Consider the following 18464-nt stretch of genomic DNA (forward strand, 5'->3'; position numbering starts at 1 on the left):
TGGTATTGGGAGGTGCCATGGGCCTTTAAGAGACGGGACCTCATGGGACATCCTTAGGTCTTTAGGGACACACCCTCCAGGCTTTCCTCTTTCTTTCTGCCCGGTTTTGAGATGCAGTCACTTCTTTCCAAACATGCATCTGCCATTGTCATCCACGTCAGAAGAGGATACCACTGCTGAGCCTGTGCTATGCCTTTCAGACTCTTGGCCTTCCCAACTTTGAGCTAAGTAAAACTTCTCTCTCTATAAAGTCAGCTGCCTCCAGTATTCTTTTGTAGGAACACAAAGTTGACTAATACACTCTACAGATTGTACAGTCTCTAACTGGATCTTAGTGATCCCAACCATGTAATGGAGAGGCAGGTATTTGTGGAGATCAGTTTGGGGCTGCCCTTCACCACCCAGAGTCCAGGGCTCTCAGCTGACCACATGGAGAGACGCCTACCTTTCAGGAGGGATGTTGTCCGTGTTACTGCTGTGCCGCCTCTGCATTTTCCTCAACACCTGAAAGCCAACACATGCCTAAGTCACATCTCCCAACACTCCCACTGCCTGTCACATTACCACAGCAACCCAAAACAAGCCCCGCACCTGCCTTACATCCCTAGTGCTTGGTGGCATTTTCCAAACCATGGTTCTATCTCTTCTGCCACTCAATCCTCAATTCTCTCATTTACAAAGAGTTGTCACTCCCTTTCATAGATCATGATGCTGGGGCCTAGAGGTAGAAGAGGGCCTCGTGAAGAAGGCCCAGGCAATGAACTAGGGAGCAGGGAGGTGCTGGGTGTGAGGCAATGTGCAGTAGACTAGTAATTAGGAGACACAGAGTCTGGACAGATGCTATTGCTCACTTGCTGTGTGTCTTTGGACAAGTCAGCAACCTCTCAGTGGCATCCACTTCCTCCATGTGTTTCATGAAAGGGAATGCAGGGGTGAAGCCCAAAGTTTGCTTCCTCCATCTCTCAGATTCAATCACGTGAGAATGAAAGTGTGAATTCTCATGGAGACACATTACCTGGTTCACTGTTAGGAGCCACATGGGTTTCAGCACTCCATGTTGCTGATACCTCAAGCAGACATGACGTTCAGGGCTCTACTGGATCCCAAAGACAGCAGGCCTTCCAGCCTCTTCCTCGGTGCAGGGAGCTTACCAGAGACCCCAAGCTGTGTGTGGTACAGACCACCTGGGTCAATAGAGCACGGCATGTCAAGAATCTCATTAATACATCCGAAGAATCACTGTAATTACAAATAGATCATTCCATCTGCTCAACGTCTCTGGGTGGCCTTGTAGTGATCCTTCTTAGATGTTCTTTTGAAGGATTATGATCTGAATGGATTTCGTTCTATTACCAAACTGGGAAATATGGAAAATATGTTTTAGACTTTCCAATGGCTCCCCACGGAAACCAGAGTAAAACCCAAACTCTGTCCACAGCCCACAGCTTCTGCCTGATGGTGCATCACCCACTTTACCCTCATTTTCATCCACTCTCCTTCTATGACTCCCCTCCAGCCACAATGGCCTCTCTGTTTCTTTAACACGTCAGTATGTCTCTGCTCAGGACCTTTGCATTTGTTTGTTCCTGCTCCCTGTAATGTTTTTTTCCCTTCTGAATCAGGTCAAATGTTACCTCCTCCTAGAGGCCTTTTTCCCAGTCAAGCTCTTGATGTCTTCTCCTATAGCCCTTTTTTTATTCCTTCACAACACTTATGGGTTATTCACAAGTATGCTTATTTATTTGTGACCTACCCTACCACTGAATACAAATGACAAATTAAAAACAAGGATTCTGTCTATCCAGTTCCTCCATGTCTGAGCATACAGAACCTTGCCTTGCACAGACAGCAAGTATTCAACGATTCAATAAGGAAACACATCTATGCATCTCCCAATTTCCTTTCCCTAGATCTCTTGTTCTCTCCCCCAGAAAGAAATAAAGGCCATATATTTCTCGTGAATGGGTCTGGCCACCTGGAATATTTTCTGTACAGGACCACCAATGTTATCTGGTAGCTCAAGACACCACAACTGACCATTGAACAGCTTACTAATCCTGACTAGTCTTAGGGCCATCGAATGGAGACAACTTGCCAGCTGAGAGTCTTTTCTCTTCCAGAAAATTAGCTAAGAAATGAGTCTGAGGCATTGTCTTCATCATTAGGCATGTGGGTGGTGTGTGGGTGTGTCTCATCCCCTTCCTATATAAAAGCAAACCCATTGCCTGGATATTTTTCAAAGAACTCACAATCTGGCTTAATAATCCCTCTCTCCACGGTCTCCATCATTTACAATTCTTTGGGGGAAACAAAATGCAGGATCCTGACATTTCCATCCACAAACCGGACACAATGACCTGAATCAAATGCCCACGACTCTGTCGCAGGCCCTGCATTATTCTTCCAATATAAAATCCTGGGATATATACATAATATATATATATATATAACATATTATATATACAATGCAGAATGCATCTGGATAATTGCATGGGCCGTCTTTCAACCCTAGTCTCCCCACGGAGGACCACAGGGAGACCCGTGGTCCGGGGTCCCCGGGCCGCTACGTGATGGCAGCGCAAAGCCCGCGGGGAGCATCTCCCGCAGACAGGTGCACTTGGGATCCGACGCCGCGAGCGCTTCCCGTCCGTGCAACCAGCACAGCATGCAAAACGCCTTAGAACGGCCACGACAGGACCCTGAGGGGCCACACCGAGGGGGGATACCGCGTTCTCATTTTACCTGCCGGGACAATCCAGCAATCACAGCCGCATCATTCACCTCCGGCCTAGCCAATCACCGGCCGGGCCGCGACAGCACGTGACTCCCGAGTACTTCCGGCCTCCCGCTGGGTTGAGGTCAGGTTTGCCCTGCCGGAGGCTGGGACCCGGCCACGCTCCGTCCCGCCCCTTTTCTCAAGATTCAACCAATAGGAAGTCGCCTCTTTTGAAGACCCAATCGAGAAGAGGTCTGGAGGTAAGAGCGGGGGGAGGGAGTGATGACGCAACCGGAGCGGAGGCGGGGCTGGGGCTCGAGGCGCGTCACGTGGGGCGGCGCGCGCCGGCTGCCGGGAGCTGGCGGGGCTGCGCGTCGTCCGTCCGGGCGCGGCGTGGAGGGCTGAGGCGCGGCGCGCGGGAGGCGTGCGGGGCCATGCCGCGGGGTGGGCGCCGGGATGGTGAACCTGGCGGCCATGGTGTGGCGCCGGCTGCTGCGGAAGCGGTGGGTGCTCGCGCTGGTCTTCGGGCTCTCGCTCGTCTACTTCCTCAGCAGCACCTTCAAGCAGGTCAGTGAATGGCCGCCGGGGGTCGGGACGCGCCGGGGGACCCTGCCCGACCCGCTGGGCCCGGGCCTGGAAGGCGTTGCTAGGCCCAGGCACAGCTGGGACTCGAACCCGCGACCTCGGGCCCTCCGGGAGCGCTCATCCTGAGTCTCGGAGCCGCCCGCTGTTTACCTTGGCGGGGCGCTCGGGTGTTCCCGTCCGCCCGGGCCGCTCGCATCTCCGCTCTCCCCGCCCTGCGGTTCTCCTGCACCTGGACGTTGGCACCCCGAAGTTGGTTCAGAAGCCCCGACTTCAGGAAAAGGGAGCGCCGAAACTCCCCGACCCGTTCCGGGGAGCCCCAGGGGAAGCCTTGGTGTTACCGTTGGGCGGATGGCGTTTTCGGAGGTTTTCATCCTCGAGGTCAAGTTTGCAAATACATGAGCCTGGCGCCGGTGGCTCGCTCACACCCGTGATCCTAACTTCTCCGGAGGCTGAGATCGTAGGATCGCGGTTCGAAGTCAGCCCCGGGCAGAAAAGTCCCGGTGAGACTCTTCCCATCAGTAAACCACCAGAAAACCAGAAGTGGAGCTGTGGCGCAAAGTGGTAGAGCGCTAGCATTGAATAGAGCTCAGGGACGGTGCCCAGGCCCTGAGTGCAAACTCCATACTAACCAAGAGAGAGAGAGAGAGAGAATCGAGAAGAATGCAAATAAAAACACCCTTAGTTGAAGCAGATTGTGGGGGACTTTATGGGAAGGAGACTGGATTGTGTCCGCCTTGGACAGACGGAGGCCCAGTGTTGATGAGCGAGAGGGGGAGGGAATGTGAACAATCATGTGACGTCTGCTCTGAGTCCTGGGCACCACTTCTGGATCATGACATGGGCTGGACCTCCATCCTCTGGCCTCCTCTCTGCCTTCTCTGTGTGACCTCTAGCAGGGTCAATAACCAGCACAAGCTGTTCATTTCCCAATTTGTATCTCAGGCCTAACCTGGCTAGAATGCCTCCGATTCTCCTACTTACTTACTTGATTTTCTGTTCCTCAAAACTTTTTGAGGGTGAACTTGTGCGATTTGCTTTCTTACCTGTGATGATAAGTGTATTCCTCATGTTGTGCAACCATCACTCTCACCTCAGCAGCTCCGAGATTTCTTCTTCATGCCAGACCTCACCCAGTTCACAGCCACTCCCAGTTCCTTCCCTCCCCAGCCCCTGGCAGCCAGCCAGCCAGCCTTCTGCTATCTCTTGATGTGTTTGGGTTTCATTCTTGGTCAAAACACAACCCCTGCCTCGGTGCACCCTCTTTGTGGTGCTGCAGATGGGATGGGACCCAGGGCCTTGTGCAGTCTGGACAAGTGCGCTAGCATTTTCATCCCCAGCATTTAAGTGTGTGTGTGTGTGTGTGTGTGTGTGTGTGTGTGTGTGTGTGTTGTTTTGTTTTTTTGTTGTTTATGTCAGTCCTGAGGCTTGAACTCAGGGCCTGGGCACTGTTGTTGAGCTACTTTTGCTAAGGCTAGCGCTCTACCACTTGAGGCACAGCGCCACTTCTGGCTTTTTCTGCTTATGTGGTACTGAGGAATCGAACCCAGGGCTTCATGCATGCTAGGCCCCACTTGAAATTTTTTGAGATGAGGTTTCACTATGTATCTCAGGCTGGTGTGGAACTTAACCATGTAGCCTAGGCTGGTGTTGGGCTCTCCTACCTTTGCCTCCTTAGTGCTGGGATTGCAGGTGAGCACCACGATGCTGGGTGAAAGCAGAGTTCTTGATTCTCCTTTGGCTTGTTCTTTCCTAGTCTGCCCAGTCTAAGTGGCACTATTACTTGTCACTGGATAGTTCAAATCACAGGTATGTAATTCTTTTCTTTGTATCATTCCATTTACAAAACATTGGCTGAGTCTCTGCAGGGTATCCTGTTATCTGTTCATTTCTCCTGCGTGTCTCCTGCTGTCCCCCTGGGCCAGGCCAGTGTCATCTCTTGTCTGGACTGTTGCCATAGCCCAACAGATCTCTGGTTTCCTTTCTTGTCCCACAGCCTGTTTCCTACCTACCAGCAGCATCTGATTAGGAGCATGGTACTGCCCCAGGTATAATTCTTTGCTTATTGGGTACTCAGATAAAACTCCAGATTGCATTCTGATATCTGTTTGTTTTGGTTTTTTTGTCAGTTTAGGTCAGGCTAACTGACCGTAACTGTTGACTCAGCCATACTTAGTGACTCGATGCACATTCCTTGCCCATAAACTTGCTTTATAGTAGGAACCACTAACTGAACACATTTCTTGTTTATTTGTCTCGCTCACCCCATTTTTTAATTTTCTTGAAAACAGAAACCTGTGTGTCTTATTCATAGACCCTCCCGGCCCCTGAGTACTGCCAGGACCTTCCCAGGGACCAAAGGAGTGTCTTTTCATGGGTTGACTTTTCTCTTTTTCTCCTCAATCTGCCATGCTCCAGTGAATTTTCCATTCCTGGCTCTGACACTACCAACTCTGCCCTGTGCTACAATCATGTTTTAAGAACTTCAGCACACCACCTTTATGTTATGACTGTCTTTTTCCACTCATGATCCATAACTAATGTTTCTGGGTGATGGTGGTAGAATGATTGGGAGGCCCCTAAAACTGTTGTCAAAATTCTTGCTTTGTAAATTTCTCTGGATCTAATTCCTCTCCAGCAGGAAGCAGTGGTCTGTGACCCTACTGTGTGTATCATTGCTCAGACAGGTCGTTTTCCTCATTAGATGACTGAATTCAATCATGACAGCATTGAAGCAAATGCAGGGCTCTTTTAAAAGTCCTTGAGACTTTATCTCAGTGCAAGAACTGGGTGTGGTGTTTACACACCTGTAATCCCAGCTATAGCAGGAAGCAGAAAATAGGTGGACTGTGGTCTAGGAATGCATCTGGGCAAGAAGCGGGTCCCTATCTCAAAAATATTCAGGACAAAAAAAAGTACTGGAGGTGTGATTCAAATGGTAGAATACTTGCCTAAGCAAGCATGAAGCCCTGAGCTTGTACTTTAGTACCGCTACCACAAAAGAAGACGGAGGAGGAGGGAGAGGAGGAAGGAAGGAAGGAAAAGAAGGACGGAAGAAAAGCAAAATTAAATGTGATATTGACTTGAGCAAGAAGAGCACTTGGCGGTTTCAAGCTGACCTGGCAGCTTTTCCAGGGAGTACCACAGAAACCTGAGAGAATAGGCCAGAAACTATAGTTGTTCAGATTTGGCCACATGGAAGATAATTGCCTGGAGACTACTGAAGAGAGCTTGTTGCTTTACAGAAACATCTGACATTACTTGTTGGCAAAGGTAAAATTCAAGCTTTCAAGTGAAAATTAGAATTTTGAAAAAAGTACTTGCTATTCCAAGTGTGTTAACTTTCCAACACACAAAGGCTTTTTCATTAGATCCCTGGTGGTATTAACAAATGTGACTTTTTTTTTTTTATAATATGTAATGAAAAGGTGTCCACATGTGGCTAATTTGCATAAGACCTGTTCACAGTGTAAGACAAATTCGTGGATTTTACTGTAACAGTGCAGGGAAAAGTCAATGACATGGTTTCAGGTCTACATTCTGAACTGTTTGGTAAGCTTTATTGAGACAATTCATACTTGTATAATTGTATTAACTCACCTGTTGTTTACCACTCGTTAGTTTTAAGAAATTCACAGTTGGCTGGCTACCTCCACAGTCAAGCATTAGATAGAACACCATGATGGGCTTTCTAACTCTCCCCCCCTCCCCCCCCCCAGCTCTAAACAGTTGCACCTGTTGCTGGTGGTTTGTGCATTTCAGGTATTGGATATAGAGTGGAGTCATGTATTTGTGGTCTTTAATGACTGATTAGTTTCTCATGCTTTGGGGATTCAACCAGGCATTGAATAATCAGAACTATTGTTTGTCTGTCTGTTGTGAGGCTTGAACTGGGGGCCAGGTGTTGTTCCTGAGCTATTTCACTCAAGGCTAGTGCTCTACCGCTTTAAGCCACAGATCCACTTCTAGTTTTCTGGTGTAATTGGAGGTAAGAGTCTCGTGGACTTTCCTGCTTGGACTGGCTTCCAGTTGCCTTCAGATCTCAGCCTCATGAGTAGCTAAGATTACAGATGTGAGTCACTGGCACCCCCAGATCAGAACTTTTACGTCTGGCCCAGTTGTGAGCATCTACCGTGTTCTGTGCACTCATCACAATGAACGTTTGGTGGGTTCCAGGTTCTGTGTGCCCACATTTTTGTTCCTCTTGAGTCCATAACTGAAGGTGGACTTGCTAGGTCAGTAGTTAAAGCTCCTTAGCTTTTTGAGGAACTGCGGAACTGTTTTCTCTAGGCTTTCATTGTTTGTAGTGACCGTGTAAGAATTCACATCTGTAGCTTTTGGTGTTCAATGTAGCGAATATCATTCACCACTATGGATGTTACAGTGTCTCCCTACCCAGCCCCATCGCTGCAGGACTGGGGCTTCCGCCCCTGTCTCAACCCAGACAGCAGAGAGGACAGACCGAGTGCAAGGCCACCCGCCTTTTCTCACTAAGTTGTTTTTGGAAAGCCATATATATATATTTTCACACACAAAAAAATGTGCTAACAGCCTGTGCTGGTGGCTAAAGCCTATAATCCTAGCTATTCAAGAGGCTGAGATCTGAGGGTCCTGGTTCAAAGCCAGCCCAGACAAGAAAGGCCTCCAATTAACCACCAGGAAATCAGAAGTGGCACTGTGGCTCAAAGTGGTAGAGCACTAGCATTGAGTGACAGAGCTTAGGGACAGCGCCCAGTTCCTGAGTTCAAGCCCCACAACCAACCAAAAAAAAGGGGTAACATAGCAGAAGTTCAGTATCATTTTTCAGTGAACAAAAGCTTGATTTAAGGTACTTTTAACAATTGATGTTTTGATTTTTTTCATAGGGTAAACATCTAACATCTATAGTCCTAAGTCACCTAAGCACACATAAGGGTCAGTAGTGTGCAAGCTTAAGAAGGCTGGGTCCAAAGTGTGGCCTGTGCTGACTGAGGGCTCATGCCTGCCCTTGTCTTTGCCAGAGACTGTTAGACTTCAGTCTTGGTCATCTGCCACCCCAATTACCCCCAGCTTCGTGCCTTCCCAGCTTGGGTCACCTGCGTGGGAGTTGGGGGTTGGAGCACACCAGTAGGGCGGGGGAGGGGGGGGGGAGTGTTGTCCTTGGTGGAGAAGAGACCATAAGAGCTTGGAAGCTGCCTTAGTTCTGTTTCCTTTAGAGGAGACAGGAGTTCATGCTGCAGCTTTTGCCTTGGGAATAGTTGCTTAGCCTCTGCTGCCTGGATTCCTTTTTCTTTGGTTTTCCTGTTAATGAATGCATTAGGGGATAATTGGGATTGTTAGAGGTGGAGCAGGAGAGGTGAGGCTGGTGGGAATGCCTTTGGGGAAAGGGCTGGGCTTGGGGAATGGCGCTGGTACCTAGGGTGTGGAGGGACACCTGTAGGCCAGGCAGGGTGCTAGATGTTGAATGTTGGAGACAGAGTCTGGAAACAAGCCTGCCCTCTTGCGTGCCTGGGAAGAAGACAATAAAAACAAGGTGATTTCAGATATGATTTATGATACAAACGGAACAACCCAGGATGACGTCATGGAGTGAGACCTCCAGGGTTGAAGAGGGAGAGTCCTGGCTAGCCTCTCCTCTCCTTTAGCCAGTGTCTTCCAGCACTCCCCTGGGGGCAGCTCAGGGCTGTTTGCATATCTCCGGAAAGCTTGAAAGTCATTATGTATGTAAATTGGTGCCCACTTAGATCTTGCCTCAAGTGAATTGTTGTAAATCCTGAGAGAGAGTTGCTAATCTGACTTGTTGCTTTATTTTTGCTCTGATTTCCAGGGGAAGCATGTGAAGGAGGCCAGGGACTGGTCACCCTGCTAGATTCCTCCAGCCAGCTTTCCTTCTGTGTGTCTTCACATAGTTGAGCCATGGTGCTTCTTCCCTGTCACTGAGAGTGCTTTGATTTTCCTACCTAGAATTGTCTAGCATCAGGCCAGCGCTTTTATTGCCTCCATATTTGGGGCGGGGGGGTGGAAGCGGAGAGGCTGGGGGACTTATAGTACTTTGAGTGGCGGCCGTGTCTGGTGCTTTTCTGCTCACACACCACACAAGGACGTTTATTGCCTTTGAACCTGATAGTGACCCTGGAAAATATACAGCCTGGTTACCAATGCACCTCTATAAATCTAGGTCCTTGGGCAAGCATCATTCCAGTGTCTCCTCACAGAGTTCTGCTCCTTTGTCCCCCACTGCCCCTTCCATGTGGGTGCCCCCCAGCATCTGCCAACACTGATTTGTGTGCATGCATCCTGGCTGCAGCTGCTGAGTGCTCTTGACCTGGCCAAGAGAACCAGACCACCTTTGTCTCTGTCCTTAGCACTTTGCAAAAATCCCATGCCGTTGAATGCACACACTTCACCTGGATGGTAAAAAAGGGAACATTTAGAGGTCCCCTCTGGTGGAGGAATATCCTCAGCTTTCCCTATACTCTGCCAGCCAGGTGGGTACATCAGAGGCACCTAGGCCTTGTGCCCTTGGGGAGGCGCATTTTAACCTCTTTCTGAGAGCCAGCGTACTGTCCTCTGATGATCTCTGTACCTAGTAGTCTATAGGTATTAATTTGTCCACAGTAGCATTCACAGCTCAGCTGAGTTCACAGCTCAGCTTGATTCTGCAGTTAGCTGATCCAATCCCAGTGGAGCAGTGAGGAGGCATTTACAGGTAGTTAGGCAGTGGACACCTAAGTGATTTGTCTCCATTTCCCAGATGGTGTGTTCAGCGCCTCTCCTGGCGCTGAGGACCGACTGCACATGTTGTTTTTGAATCACTGTCCTATGCCAGCTAGTGCCACTCTGTCTTGAAGAGAGACGGAAAGAGGGCAGAGTAGAAATTAAAGGATGGTTTTGCATTTAGCAAAGAAGGGGTTGTGATAGATTTGTAATCATTGTTACTTAAGTGCTGATAGTAATACAAATGCTAAGTAAAACTTTCGGGAAGTTATCTGGTATTATCTGGCATTTAACTCTTTCTTACAAATTGTCTAAGAGAATTTTTTAAAGGCGTACATTTAGTTGCAGTCCCACCTATGGTGCGGAAACCTGGGGCCTACTGTTGCTGAGTGGGGTATGCTTATTAAGTCATGGCCCATCAGCCCCACAGGCTAGTCTGCAGTCCTGAAAACATGAGGATCTAGGTCATGGGAGTGTCAAGAAGGACTGAATGTAACAACACCTTTAATTTGTGGTATAAACATGAGAAGTTAATATGCAAAAGCGTTTGTAGGTAATTTCTGTCTTCAGTGTTAGTAATCATGCTTCTTATTTTAAATAAACTTTCTTTGTTGTTGTTTTTTAACACTGGGACTCAAACTTTTTGACTCTTTACTCTCATTGGTGCTTACCCCTGAGCTACATTTCTAACCCCTGTATTTTGGGACAATTATAATTTTACAGAAATGTTACAAGGATGGTAGATTACCTGTAGAGTCTACAGTATAGACCCTTCACTTCGTTTCTCCTATTGATAATAGCAAGCATGGCTTTTTGTTGTTGTTGCATTTATGCTAAATTAAGGATATTTAGAAAATGATTAAAGATAATTTTTTCTTTTGGTGGGGCTGGGGTTTGAGCTCAGGACCTGTGCTTGCCAAGCATATGTTTTACTGCTGAATCGTGCCTCCAGCTCTCTTTTTATGCTGGTTATTATTGAGATAGGGTTTTGCTTCCTACCTGGGCACCCACCTGGGCTGCTGTAATCTATTTTAGGCTTCCCGTCATGGCTAGGATAGCAGGTATGTGTCACCAGGCCCTGCTCTGGTATGAGATGGATTCTCAGGAACTTTTTTCTGCCTTTGAACTATGATACTGTCAGTCTCAAGATTACAGATGTAATCTGCTGGCACGAGGCCTTGGAGATGATTTCAGTAATCATTTGTCACTCTCAGGGTGTAGTCACAGCCTGTCATTTCCTCCTTTTTCAGCTGGGTATATAGATTACTGTAACTAGCCGTATATATAGTATGTACACGTCATTCCACACTTGGCTCTCCTGCTTAGCACACAACAGACATCTAGTGGTGTCAGCCCGGCTGTTGATTGAAGTCAGGGACTTGCAGCATCCTGGCCTGCAGGCCTCATCCACAGAGGTTTTGGCAAGTGGAGGTGGCCTCCGGAGGCCATTGGTTTTCAGCCCTGCGTGTAGATGAGTTTGTTTGTGGTCAGGCCCTGCTCGTCTAGAGGAATGGTATCCGGTGGATCAAGGACTGGCACCACCAGCGGTCTGTGCTGTATCTAGTTATTTCCCTGTCATCAGTGTCCTGGTTTTTTTCCTCCCAGGTAACATTGCCGTGCTGAACGTTCCTGGGCATGGTGTAAGCCAGTGCTCATGTGGCTTTGCTGGGCAGGGTGCAGCTCTATTTGTATATTTTAAATATTAGTCGCTCTTCCCTGATTACTTTCTTAAACCTCAGGAACTGTAAAGATCATGTCTAATTTTTTTTTTTTTTTTTGAGTATAAAAACATTGTCATGACTAGGAAGGTGGCTCAGTGGTAGAGCACTTGCCTTGCATGCATGAAGTCCCGGGTTCGATTCCTCATCACCACATAAGCAAAAAAAAGCCGGAAGTGGTGCTGTGGCTCAAGTGGTAGAGTGCCAGCCTTGAGCTGAAGAGCTGAGGGACAGCACCCAGGCCCAGAGTTCAGGCCTCACGACTGGCAAAACAACAACAACAAAAACATTGTCTTAGATTTCTTTGGCTTTAAAACAGAAGTTTTTTAAAAAAAAAAAGTGGCACGGCAGGCCGTTCTCAGTGATGAACTGCCTAGAACTCTGTTGGAACGGGGGACGTTTCGCCCGCAGGAAAGCCTTTGGGATGGTGTTGTATAATTGGGTTGTTTTCCTGGAATAATTGGAAGCAGAGGTGGCTGTCCCATGTGGGGCTTGTTTTCTGGCTCCTTTCTAGAAAGGTAGTTTGAGAGCTTGCTGGCCACTTGGCCTGGCTTCCAGGCTGCGAGGGGTAAGGTCTTGCCCAGGGCAGTCCTCCCTGGACCCTTGTGTAGACGGATTTGTGAGCTGACAGTCCTGTCTCCCAGGAGACCCTGGTGACTGGGCGGGCTCCATGCGGCTCCAGCCATCGTCAGCCCTGCTGCAGTTCCCCATATGCTGGCCACCAGAGCGGCTGGTAGTAATATACGGTGGCCCCCTTGTGCCTGATTACCATCCTGCTGACAGCCTCGAAGCAGTTTCCTCTTCCATTTTGCAAGTTCTTAAGTTCAGTGTCATGTTTTAGAGTGCAGGGGTGGCTGGTCTGGAACTGTGATCCTCCCGTTTTCCCCTTCTCAAGTAGCTAGGATTAACAGTGTGAGCCTCTGTGCCTGGCTGCGAATGTTTGAATAGAAAGACATTTTTAAAAGGTCAAAACTTTTTCCTCCAAATTAAAAACAATCTTTTGTACATATTAGCACATGAATACATATTGATAAGTACCACCGGCCGAGCCTGTCATACCCAGGGAGAGCACAACCCTGTTCTCCTACTTTATTCCACAAGTTTGTGTGTGACTTTGCTCCAGCGTTGCTGGTGTCAGGAGAGCACAAGCTTCTGGGTGAATATTGTCTTGCTGTGATTTTGTAGAGACTAGGTGAGGTGGTAAGGAAAGCCGTGTTCACCTCGTCAACCTTCTCATTGTATTGTAGGAGGAGCGGGCTGTGAGAGATCGGAGCCTCCTCCAGGTTCAAGACCACGAACAGCCCATTCCATGGAAGGTACAGTTTAACCTGGGCAACAGCAGTCGGCCGAGCAATCAGTGCCGGAACTCCATTCAAGGCAAGCACCTCATCACAGATGAGCTGGGTACGTCGGCCCTTCCTCCCAATCTGCTGGTGCAGCACTGTGGGCTGTCTGTGGAGCTTGGGTTTGATCAGGGTTCATCCACAGTGCGGTCCCCTTCCTACCTCTCCCCAGCACTTCTTGGGTCTGCCTCTCCATTGCAGGTTCTCTTCCACCACAGAGGGTCAGAGTGACGACCTGACTGACCCCCAGCTCTGACAATCCCTGCCGGCAATTCACGGGGCTGATTTAGCCCTGCCCCTAAGCCCTGCCCAGCCCCAGACTTCTGCCATTCTGACAGTCTTCCTCTCATCCTGTCTCTTGTGTTTAGCCCTGCGGTATGGCTGCCCTGGGCTGCTAGTTTCATGCCGAGGTTCCGTCTGCTTTCAGGCTACGTCTGTGAGAGGAAGGACCTGCTGGCAAACGGCTGCTGTGACACCAGTGTCCCCAGCACGAAGCAGTACTGCTGCGACAGCTGCCTGGCCAGCGGCTGCTGCGGCGCCTATGAGCACTGTGTCTCATGCTGCCTGCAGCCCAGCAAGGTGTGATCCCTTGTGCCCCTGCCCCGGCTCTTCCGTGACACCGTCCTCATTGTAGAACTCAGAAAGGAGCTTTGTAGACAGCAGGCCACTGCTTCAGGGCCTGGCTGAATGGCCACTGCGTGCTGAGCATGTCCAGAGAATTAACGATGGTCGCCCCCTCACACTCCCCCTTCGGGAGCAGGGATACCCCAGCATGCCTTGTGCTGCCTTGGCCTGGAATTCTTCCTAACTTTTGTTTCCATAGCAACTTCTCCTGGAGCGCTTCCTCAACCGGGCCGCAGTGGCCTTCCAGAACCTCTTCATGGCCGTGGAAGACCATTTTGAATTGTGCTTGGCCAAGTGTAGGACCTCATCCCAGGTAAGAAATGGTGGGCGCCATCACTAGCTAGGGAGGCTGGTGCGGGTGGCGGAAGTACCCAGTGGGCGCGGTGTTGGACGCAGTGCAGGGGTAAAACCCTGCCGTGCTTTGGTAGAGTGACAGTTTTCTCGCTAGCAGCATGGCATTTGCCAAGTTTGGGCAGGTGAGGTGTTTACACTGGGTCAGGACCTAGCTAGCTGCATCTCTCCTGTCTAATGGACATACTGGCCCTCTAACTACAAGTGTAAAATTACCTTTCCAAATCCAAATGGACCCTGGTAGTCTGATTCCTAAGCGGTACTTTCTTCTCGTCTGCCTGGAATCTGATGGAGGCTTTCCAGCAACTGTGCTTACAATAAGCAGTGATTTGTAGTGGGACAGAGTTGTGGTTTACTTTAGGATCCAGAGGGTTGTACGTTGTAGGGGTTGCATTCACTACGCTGCACCTGCCACCAAGAGCGCCTGCCTGAGTCTTTCTGGCATATCCAGGGTTTTTTTGGCCTTGTCTGAGATACACCATTCCTTTGTCATTCCTTGGAGCGCCTGTGTTCGCTGCTTTGTCTCGAGGTTGCCGTGAGCACCTAGGTTCCTTGAAGACGTGTTTCAGGGATGCAGTAGATAGCTGCTGAGAGCATCGAGAAGCTCCTAATGGTCTCAGTTGTCTGAGGAGCTTCCGGCCTGGTGCGCTTCAGAGGAAGCGTGGGGAAGGCTGGCGCCGCACTCGCTCACACGCTGTCCGCCCCCGACAAGTGCCAGAAAAGGCTGACAGCATCCAGGACTTCTTCGAGGTCTTAAGCAGAACTACTCTCCTTTTCAACTTTGTCTTTTTATTGTGAATGGAGAGTTCCCAATTGCCATTCCGTTTGGCCACCAGTACCCAAGGAGAAGATTTGGTTGGGTTAATACTTACACTTCAATTACTTGGCATTAGTTCTAGGCCACTTAATGACTCCTCACTAGCCAAAAAGTCAAGTTGCTTGTCTGAAAACAAGATGCTGGAAAATTTGCCCATTTTGGTGTCTCCTGATGCTGGCCTTGAGGTCTGTGTGAACATCCTGGAAGGGATCTGAAGTGCATCTCTGTAGTCTCTGAAGGACTCCTTCCCAGGAACTGAATATGTCTGAAACTCTCGGCCAAGTGCAAACACCCATTGGATCTTAGTCTATTTTGGATAATTTGAAAAGAAGTAGTTATCTTGAGCTGCCTAGGTGACCTGCAGGCTGTTAGAAAGCTTCTTGCCGGATGGAGGAAGCGGCACCCACTGGGAGCTAGAAGGCCATGTTTATGCTCCTAGTTGGCATTCTCTGTGGAGCATCATCCCTCTTTGTTCTAGAAAGTTCCTGGGCAGTTGCAGGCACATTTGGAGGTGGAGTGGAGTGGGCAGCCTCCTGCAGGGAGTGTGGTGGGGACCTGGCTGCCCTGCCCTCCCTCACCATGCTCCTGCCTTCCTTTGCCAACAGAGCGTGCAGCATGAGAACACGTACCGGGACCCCATAGCCAAGTACTGCTACGGAGAGAGCCCGCCCGAGCTCTTCCCTGCCTGATGGGCTGTGGGCACACGGAGCCTGCTGCAGAATTCACGCCTGGAGCCAGACTTCCCAGCCCAGGCCCGTCCACTGCCCGAGGACACAGTGGACGGTAGCACGAGGGTCGTGTCCTGTGGCGTCCTGTGGCTGAGCTTAGCGCCTGGCTAGGCCAGATGTTGGAGCTCTTCTGTGAAGCAGTGGGAGCCTGCAGTGGTGCCCATCAGGGAAGGAGCGCCAGCTGGCCTGGGATCCCGCTGCCCTTGACACCTGCGGGGGCCTGTGACCATCATTGGGGCCGGCTCACTCGGGCCACCACTGTACAGTTATTTATTGGACGTCTTTGGAGTTGTGGGGGAAATACAGTGTTTGTGTGTTTGTGTAGGGAATGCCTCGTTCTAGCTCAGTGTACTGCAGGGGTCATGTAACCACTTTCCTTGTATTCTGTTGTTGCATGAGTGAAGTCCATTCCCCTCCGACCCTATGAAAGGCTTGCTCCAAGAGTGTGGATCTTCTCTTGTGGTAGTTCTTTTTGGTGGTATTTTAACATTTTGAGTCAGCCTTGAGCACAATCCCATAACCATATCCCAGCACCTACATTTATCCAGACCTCAGGGTGCTGTTCCATTTGGAATCCTGGCAGAATGACCTGCAATCCTCCCCGCCTCTGAAGACTACAGTGCTTTGCTTGGTGTCTGGCCTGGCTTATGTACTTGGGGTGAGACACCACATCTCCAGGGTCCCCATCTTCCTTGGCTGCCCTGGTGCACATGGCCTGCCCCCTGCTCCTGCCATGGTCCATGGGAACCATTGCCTGGCGTGGGGCATCAAGCGCCTGCTTATACACTTATCTTCTGTGCTGCCCGCCTCCTGGGGCAGTACCCTGAAAGGCTTGTGAAGGCATTATGTCTCCCCTGCATAGTGTGTGACCTCCAGGATCCCCACTGAGGGATAATGAGGGAACCCAGACAAGGGCTTCCTCTGACACTTGGGTCGCAGCCCAGGTCCACTCTCTCCGCCCTGGAAGCATGGATGGAAGAGGGAAACGCTATACACCTAGTCAAATCAGTTCCACAGCCCAAACGTCCTTCCATTGGGCCATGAAATAAGGGTTTTTGTACTTGACTCGGGCATGGGCACCATTTTGGGAATTGACCACATCCTGGGCCACACCACAAGCCACCTCTAGCACCTGGCCCAGCCTCCCTGGTGTGCCGACCCAGGATTCCTCACTGCCTTCCACTTCCTGCATGGTGTCCAGAATCTAGGGCCTTTCATTGTGCTGTGTGACCCATGCTGGCAGTTTAGGGAAAGGTCCTGGAACGACTGGACACACCTTTGGGTACATTAGATGTGGCATGTTGGAAGGGTGATCCAGTGGTCCTCTCAAACATGACCTCCATTTGTGAGTGTCATACATGATGCTGTGGCACGAGCTGTAAGCATGCAGAGCAGGGAAGGGGCCTGAGACAGGTGTGAAGAAGGTCAGCTGACCCCAAACACACGTAGGCCACTTTCCCTTCCCCTGAGACCTTTTCTGGACAGCAGCTTGTAAGCATACGTGACAATTCGGCCCCTACCTGGTGTCACCAGTATAGTACTGTCATGGAATCCTCCAAGCCATTGTTTCCTGAATTTGTGGTTTTTCTATAGGCAACACGTGACATGTGCTTTCACGTGTGTGTGTGTGTGTGTGTGTGTGTGTGTGTGTGTGTGTGTGTGTGTGTGTGTGTGTGTGTGTTGTGTGTCAGGCTTCCCTGGACCATTTTCACTAATCCAACGTGTGTGGGCAGAGCACCAGTTCCACCATTCCTGTGTTGATTGTTTTTAAACTCTTTCCTAACGTTTCAGTGTTGAAATTTGTATTTGTGTCTATGTTATTGTTAACGTTGTTACTTTCCTAGTACTGGGGGTTGAATCCAGGGCCACATGAGCCATGCCCCCCAGATTTTTATAATCTTTTAATCATAATATTCCTCCTGTGTATCAAACCAATTTACTTTTTGCACCTTGTCTGTAAGTCTGTCCACAAGTTGAGCAATAATACACAAGTGCTTTTCATTTCTATTTGATTATTTTTTGCATGTTTTGGTTGGCTAATTACCAGTTTTCTATGGTGAGTCACTTCATGATGTAGCCTGTCTTTTTCTCCCTTTCCTAAGGGTTAGTAAAGAGCATTTTTACATGAATGAAGCCTTAGATCCTTGACTTTTCAATCCTGACATTTTGGAGTAGCTTGTATTTTCTCAAACTCTTCCAAAAATGTCTGGAGACATTCTTGTCACAGCTAGAGGTGGGAAGTGTTACTGGCACCCGCAGATGGAGAGCAAGAGGCTACCCCCCTCCACTGTGCCCAGGACACTCCACAACCCAGGAAGCGCTGGCCTCAGCCCTAAGAGAGTAGCTGGAGTTCGGGTTCTTGTCTGTCCCCAAGGCTGAAATGAGAGCTCGGGTTCTGACTGCTGACTTCATTACTGCCTGGCCCGGCGTTCCGCGCTGAAGAGCCGCTGATTAAATTACCCGCAATCCCCACAGGACTCGAGTCTTTCTCACAGGTCTGTGCAGCTCAGTGCTGCCTGGAGGCTCAGCATCCTCACCCTGCCACAGAGTTCTTCCTCGCTGCGCTCCTGACCCCACCTGTCTTCAGCATGCGGCCCAGACATAGCCCCTGCCTTCCTCCTTGACCCTCGGACTCCTAGCAAAAGGAGTGGCGTGGGGTGGTGGTGGGGAAGTGGGGCGGGGTGGGGGGCAGTTGGGAAAGCAGATGGGGCCACCACTGCGGGAGTCTGTTCAGCAAACTGGTCATTCTACGAAGAAAGGTATCAGTAAAAGCTAAGAAAAACAAGTTTCAGTTCAAGTTTCATCAGATCGTGAGCTTTCTCCCTAATGGTGGTTCTTCCATCCTAATGGTGTGTGGATTTCCAGGCAGGTTCTTCTAGCTGTGGTTTA

At 49.7% G+C, this 18464-nt stretch overlaps 2 protein-coding genes across 2 annotated transcripts in view; one reads left to right on the forward strand and one right to left on the reverse strand.

Moving 5' to 3' along the window:
- Rnft2 (ring finger protein, transmembrane 2) overlaps window positions 1–2781 on the reverse strand; it is a 38878-nt gene extending 36097 nt beyond the window's left edge. The window contains exons 1-3 of the mRNA XM_042669613.1: window positions 2743–2781; window positions 1016–1184; window positions 446–504 (exon numbers count right to left, since the gene is read on the reverse strand). Coding sequence (XP_042525547.1) covers window positions 446–504; window positions 1016–1039 — 83 coding nt within the window. The 5' untranslated portion in view covers window positions 1040–1184; window positions 2743–2781. The remainder of the gene's footprint in view (window positions 1–445; window positions 505–1015; window positions 1185–2742) is intronic.
- A 325-nt stretch (window positions 2782–3106) lies between these two features.
- Spring1 (SREBF pathway regulator in golgi 1) lies at window positions 3107–17704 on the forward strand. Its single transcript, XM_042669578.1, has 5 exons — window positions 3107–3283; window positions 12960–13116; window positions 13483–13634; window positions 13879–13992; window positions 15453–17704. The coding sequence occupies exons 1-5, from the start codon at window positions 3173–3175 to the stop codon at window positions 15534–15536; spliced, it is 618 nt and encodes a 205-aa protein (XP_042525512.1). The 5' UTR covers window positions 3107–3172; the 3' UTR covers window positions 15537–17704.
- Window positions 17705–18464: the final 760 nt, after the last annotated feature.

Source organism: Dipodomys spectabilis, unplaced genomic scaffold, assembly GCF_019054845.1.
Source record: "Dipodomys spectabilis isolate Male_0828 unplaced genomic scaffold, ASM1905484v1 ptg000499l, whole genome shotgun sequence".
Lineage (NCBI taxonomy): Eukaryota > Metazoa > Chordata > Mammalia > Rodentia > Heteromyidae > Dipodomys > Dipodomys spectabilis.

Excerpts from the sequence above, each read along its gene's own strand:
- Spring1 (XM_042669578.1), top strand. The coding sequence starts at position 3,173 with ATGGTGAACCTGGCGGCCATGGTGTGGCGCCGGCTGCTGCGGAAGCGG. Across the intron at positions 3,284-12,959 it reads TCAGCAGCACCTTCAAGCAG|GAGGAGCGGGCTGTGAGAGA; the intron begins GTCAGTGAATGG and ends ATTGTATTGTAG. Across the intron at positions 13,117-13,482 it reads CCTCATCACAGATGAGCTGG|GCTACGTCTGTGAGAGGAAG; the intron begins GTACGTCGGCCC and ends GTCTGCTTTCAG.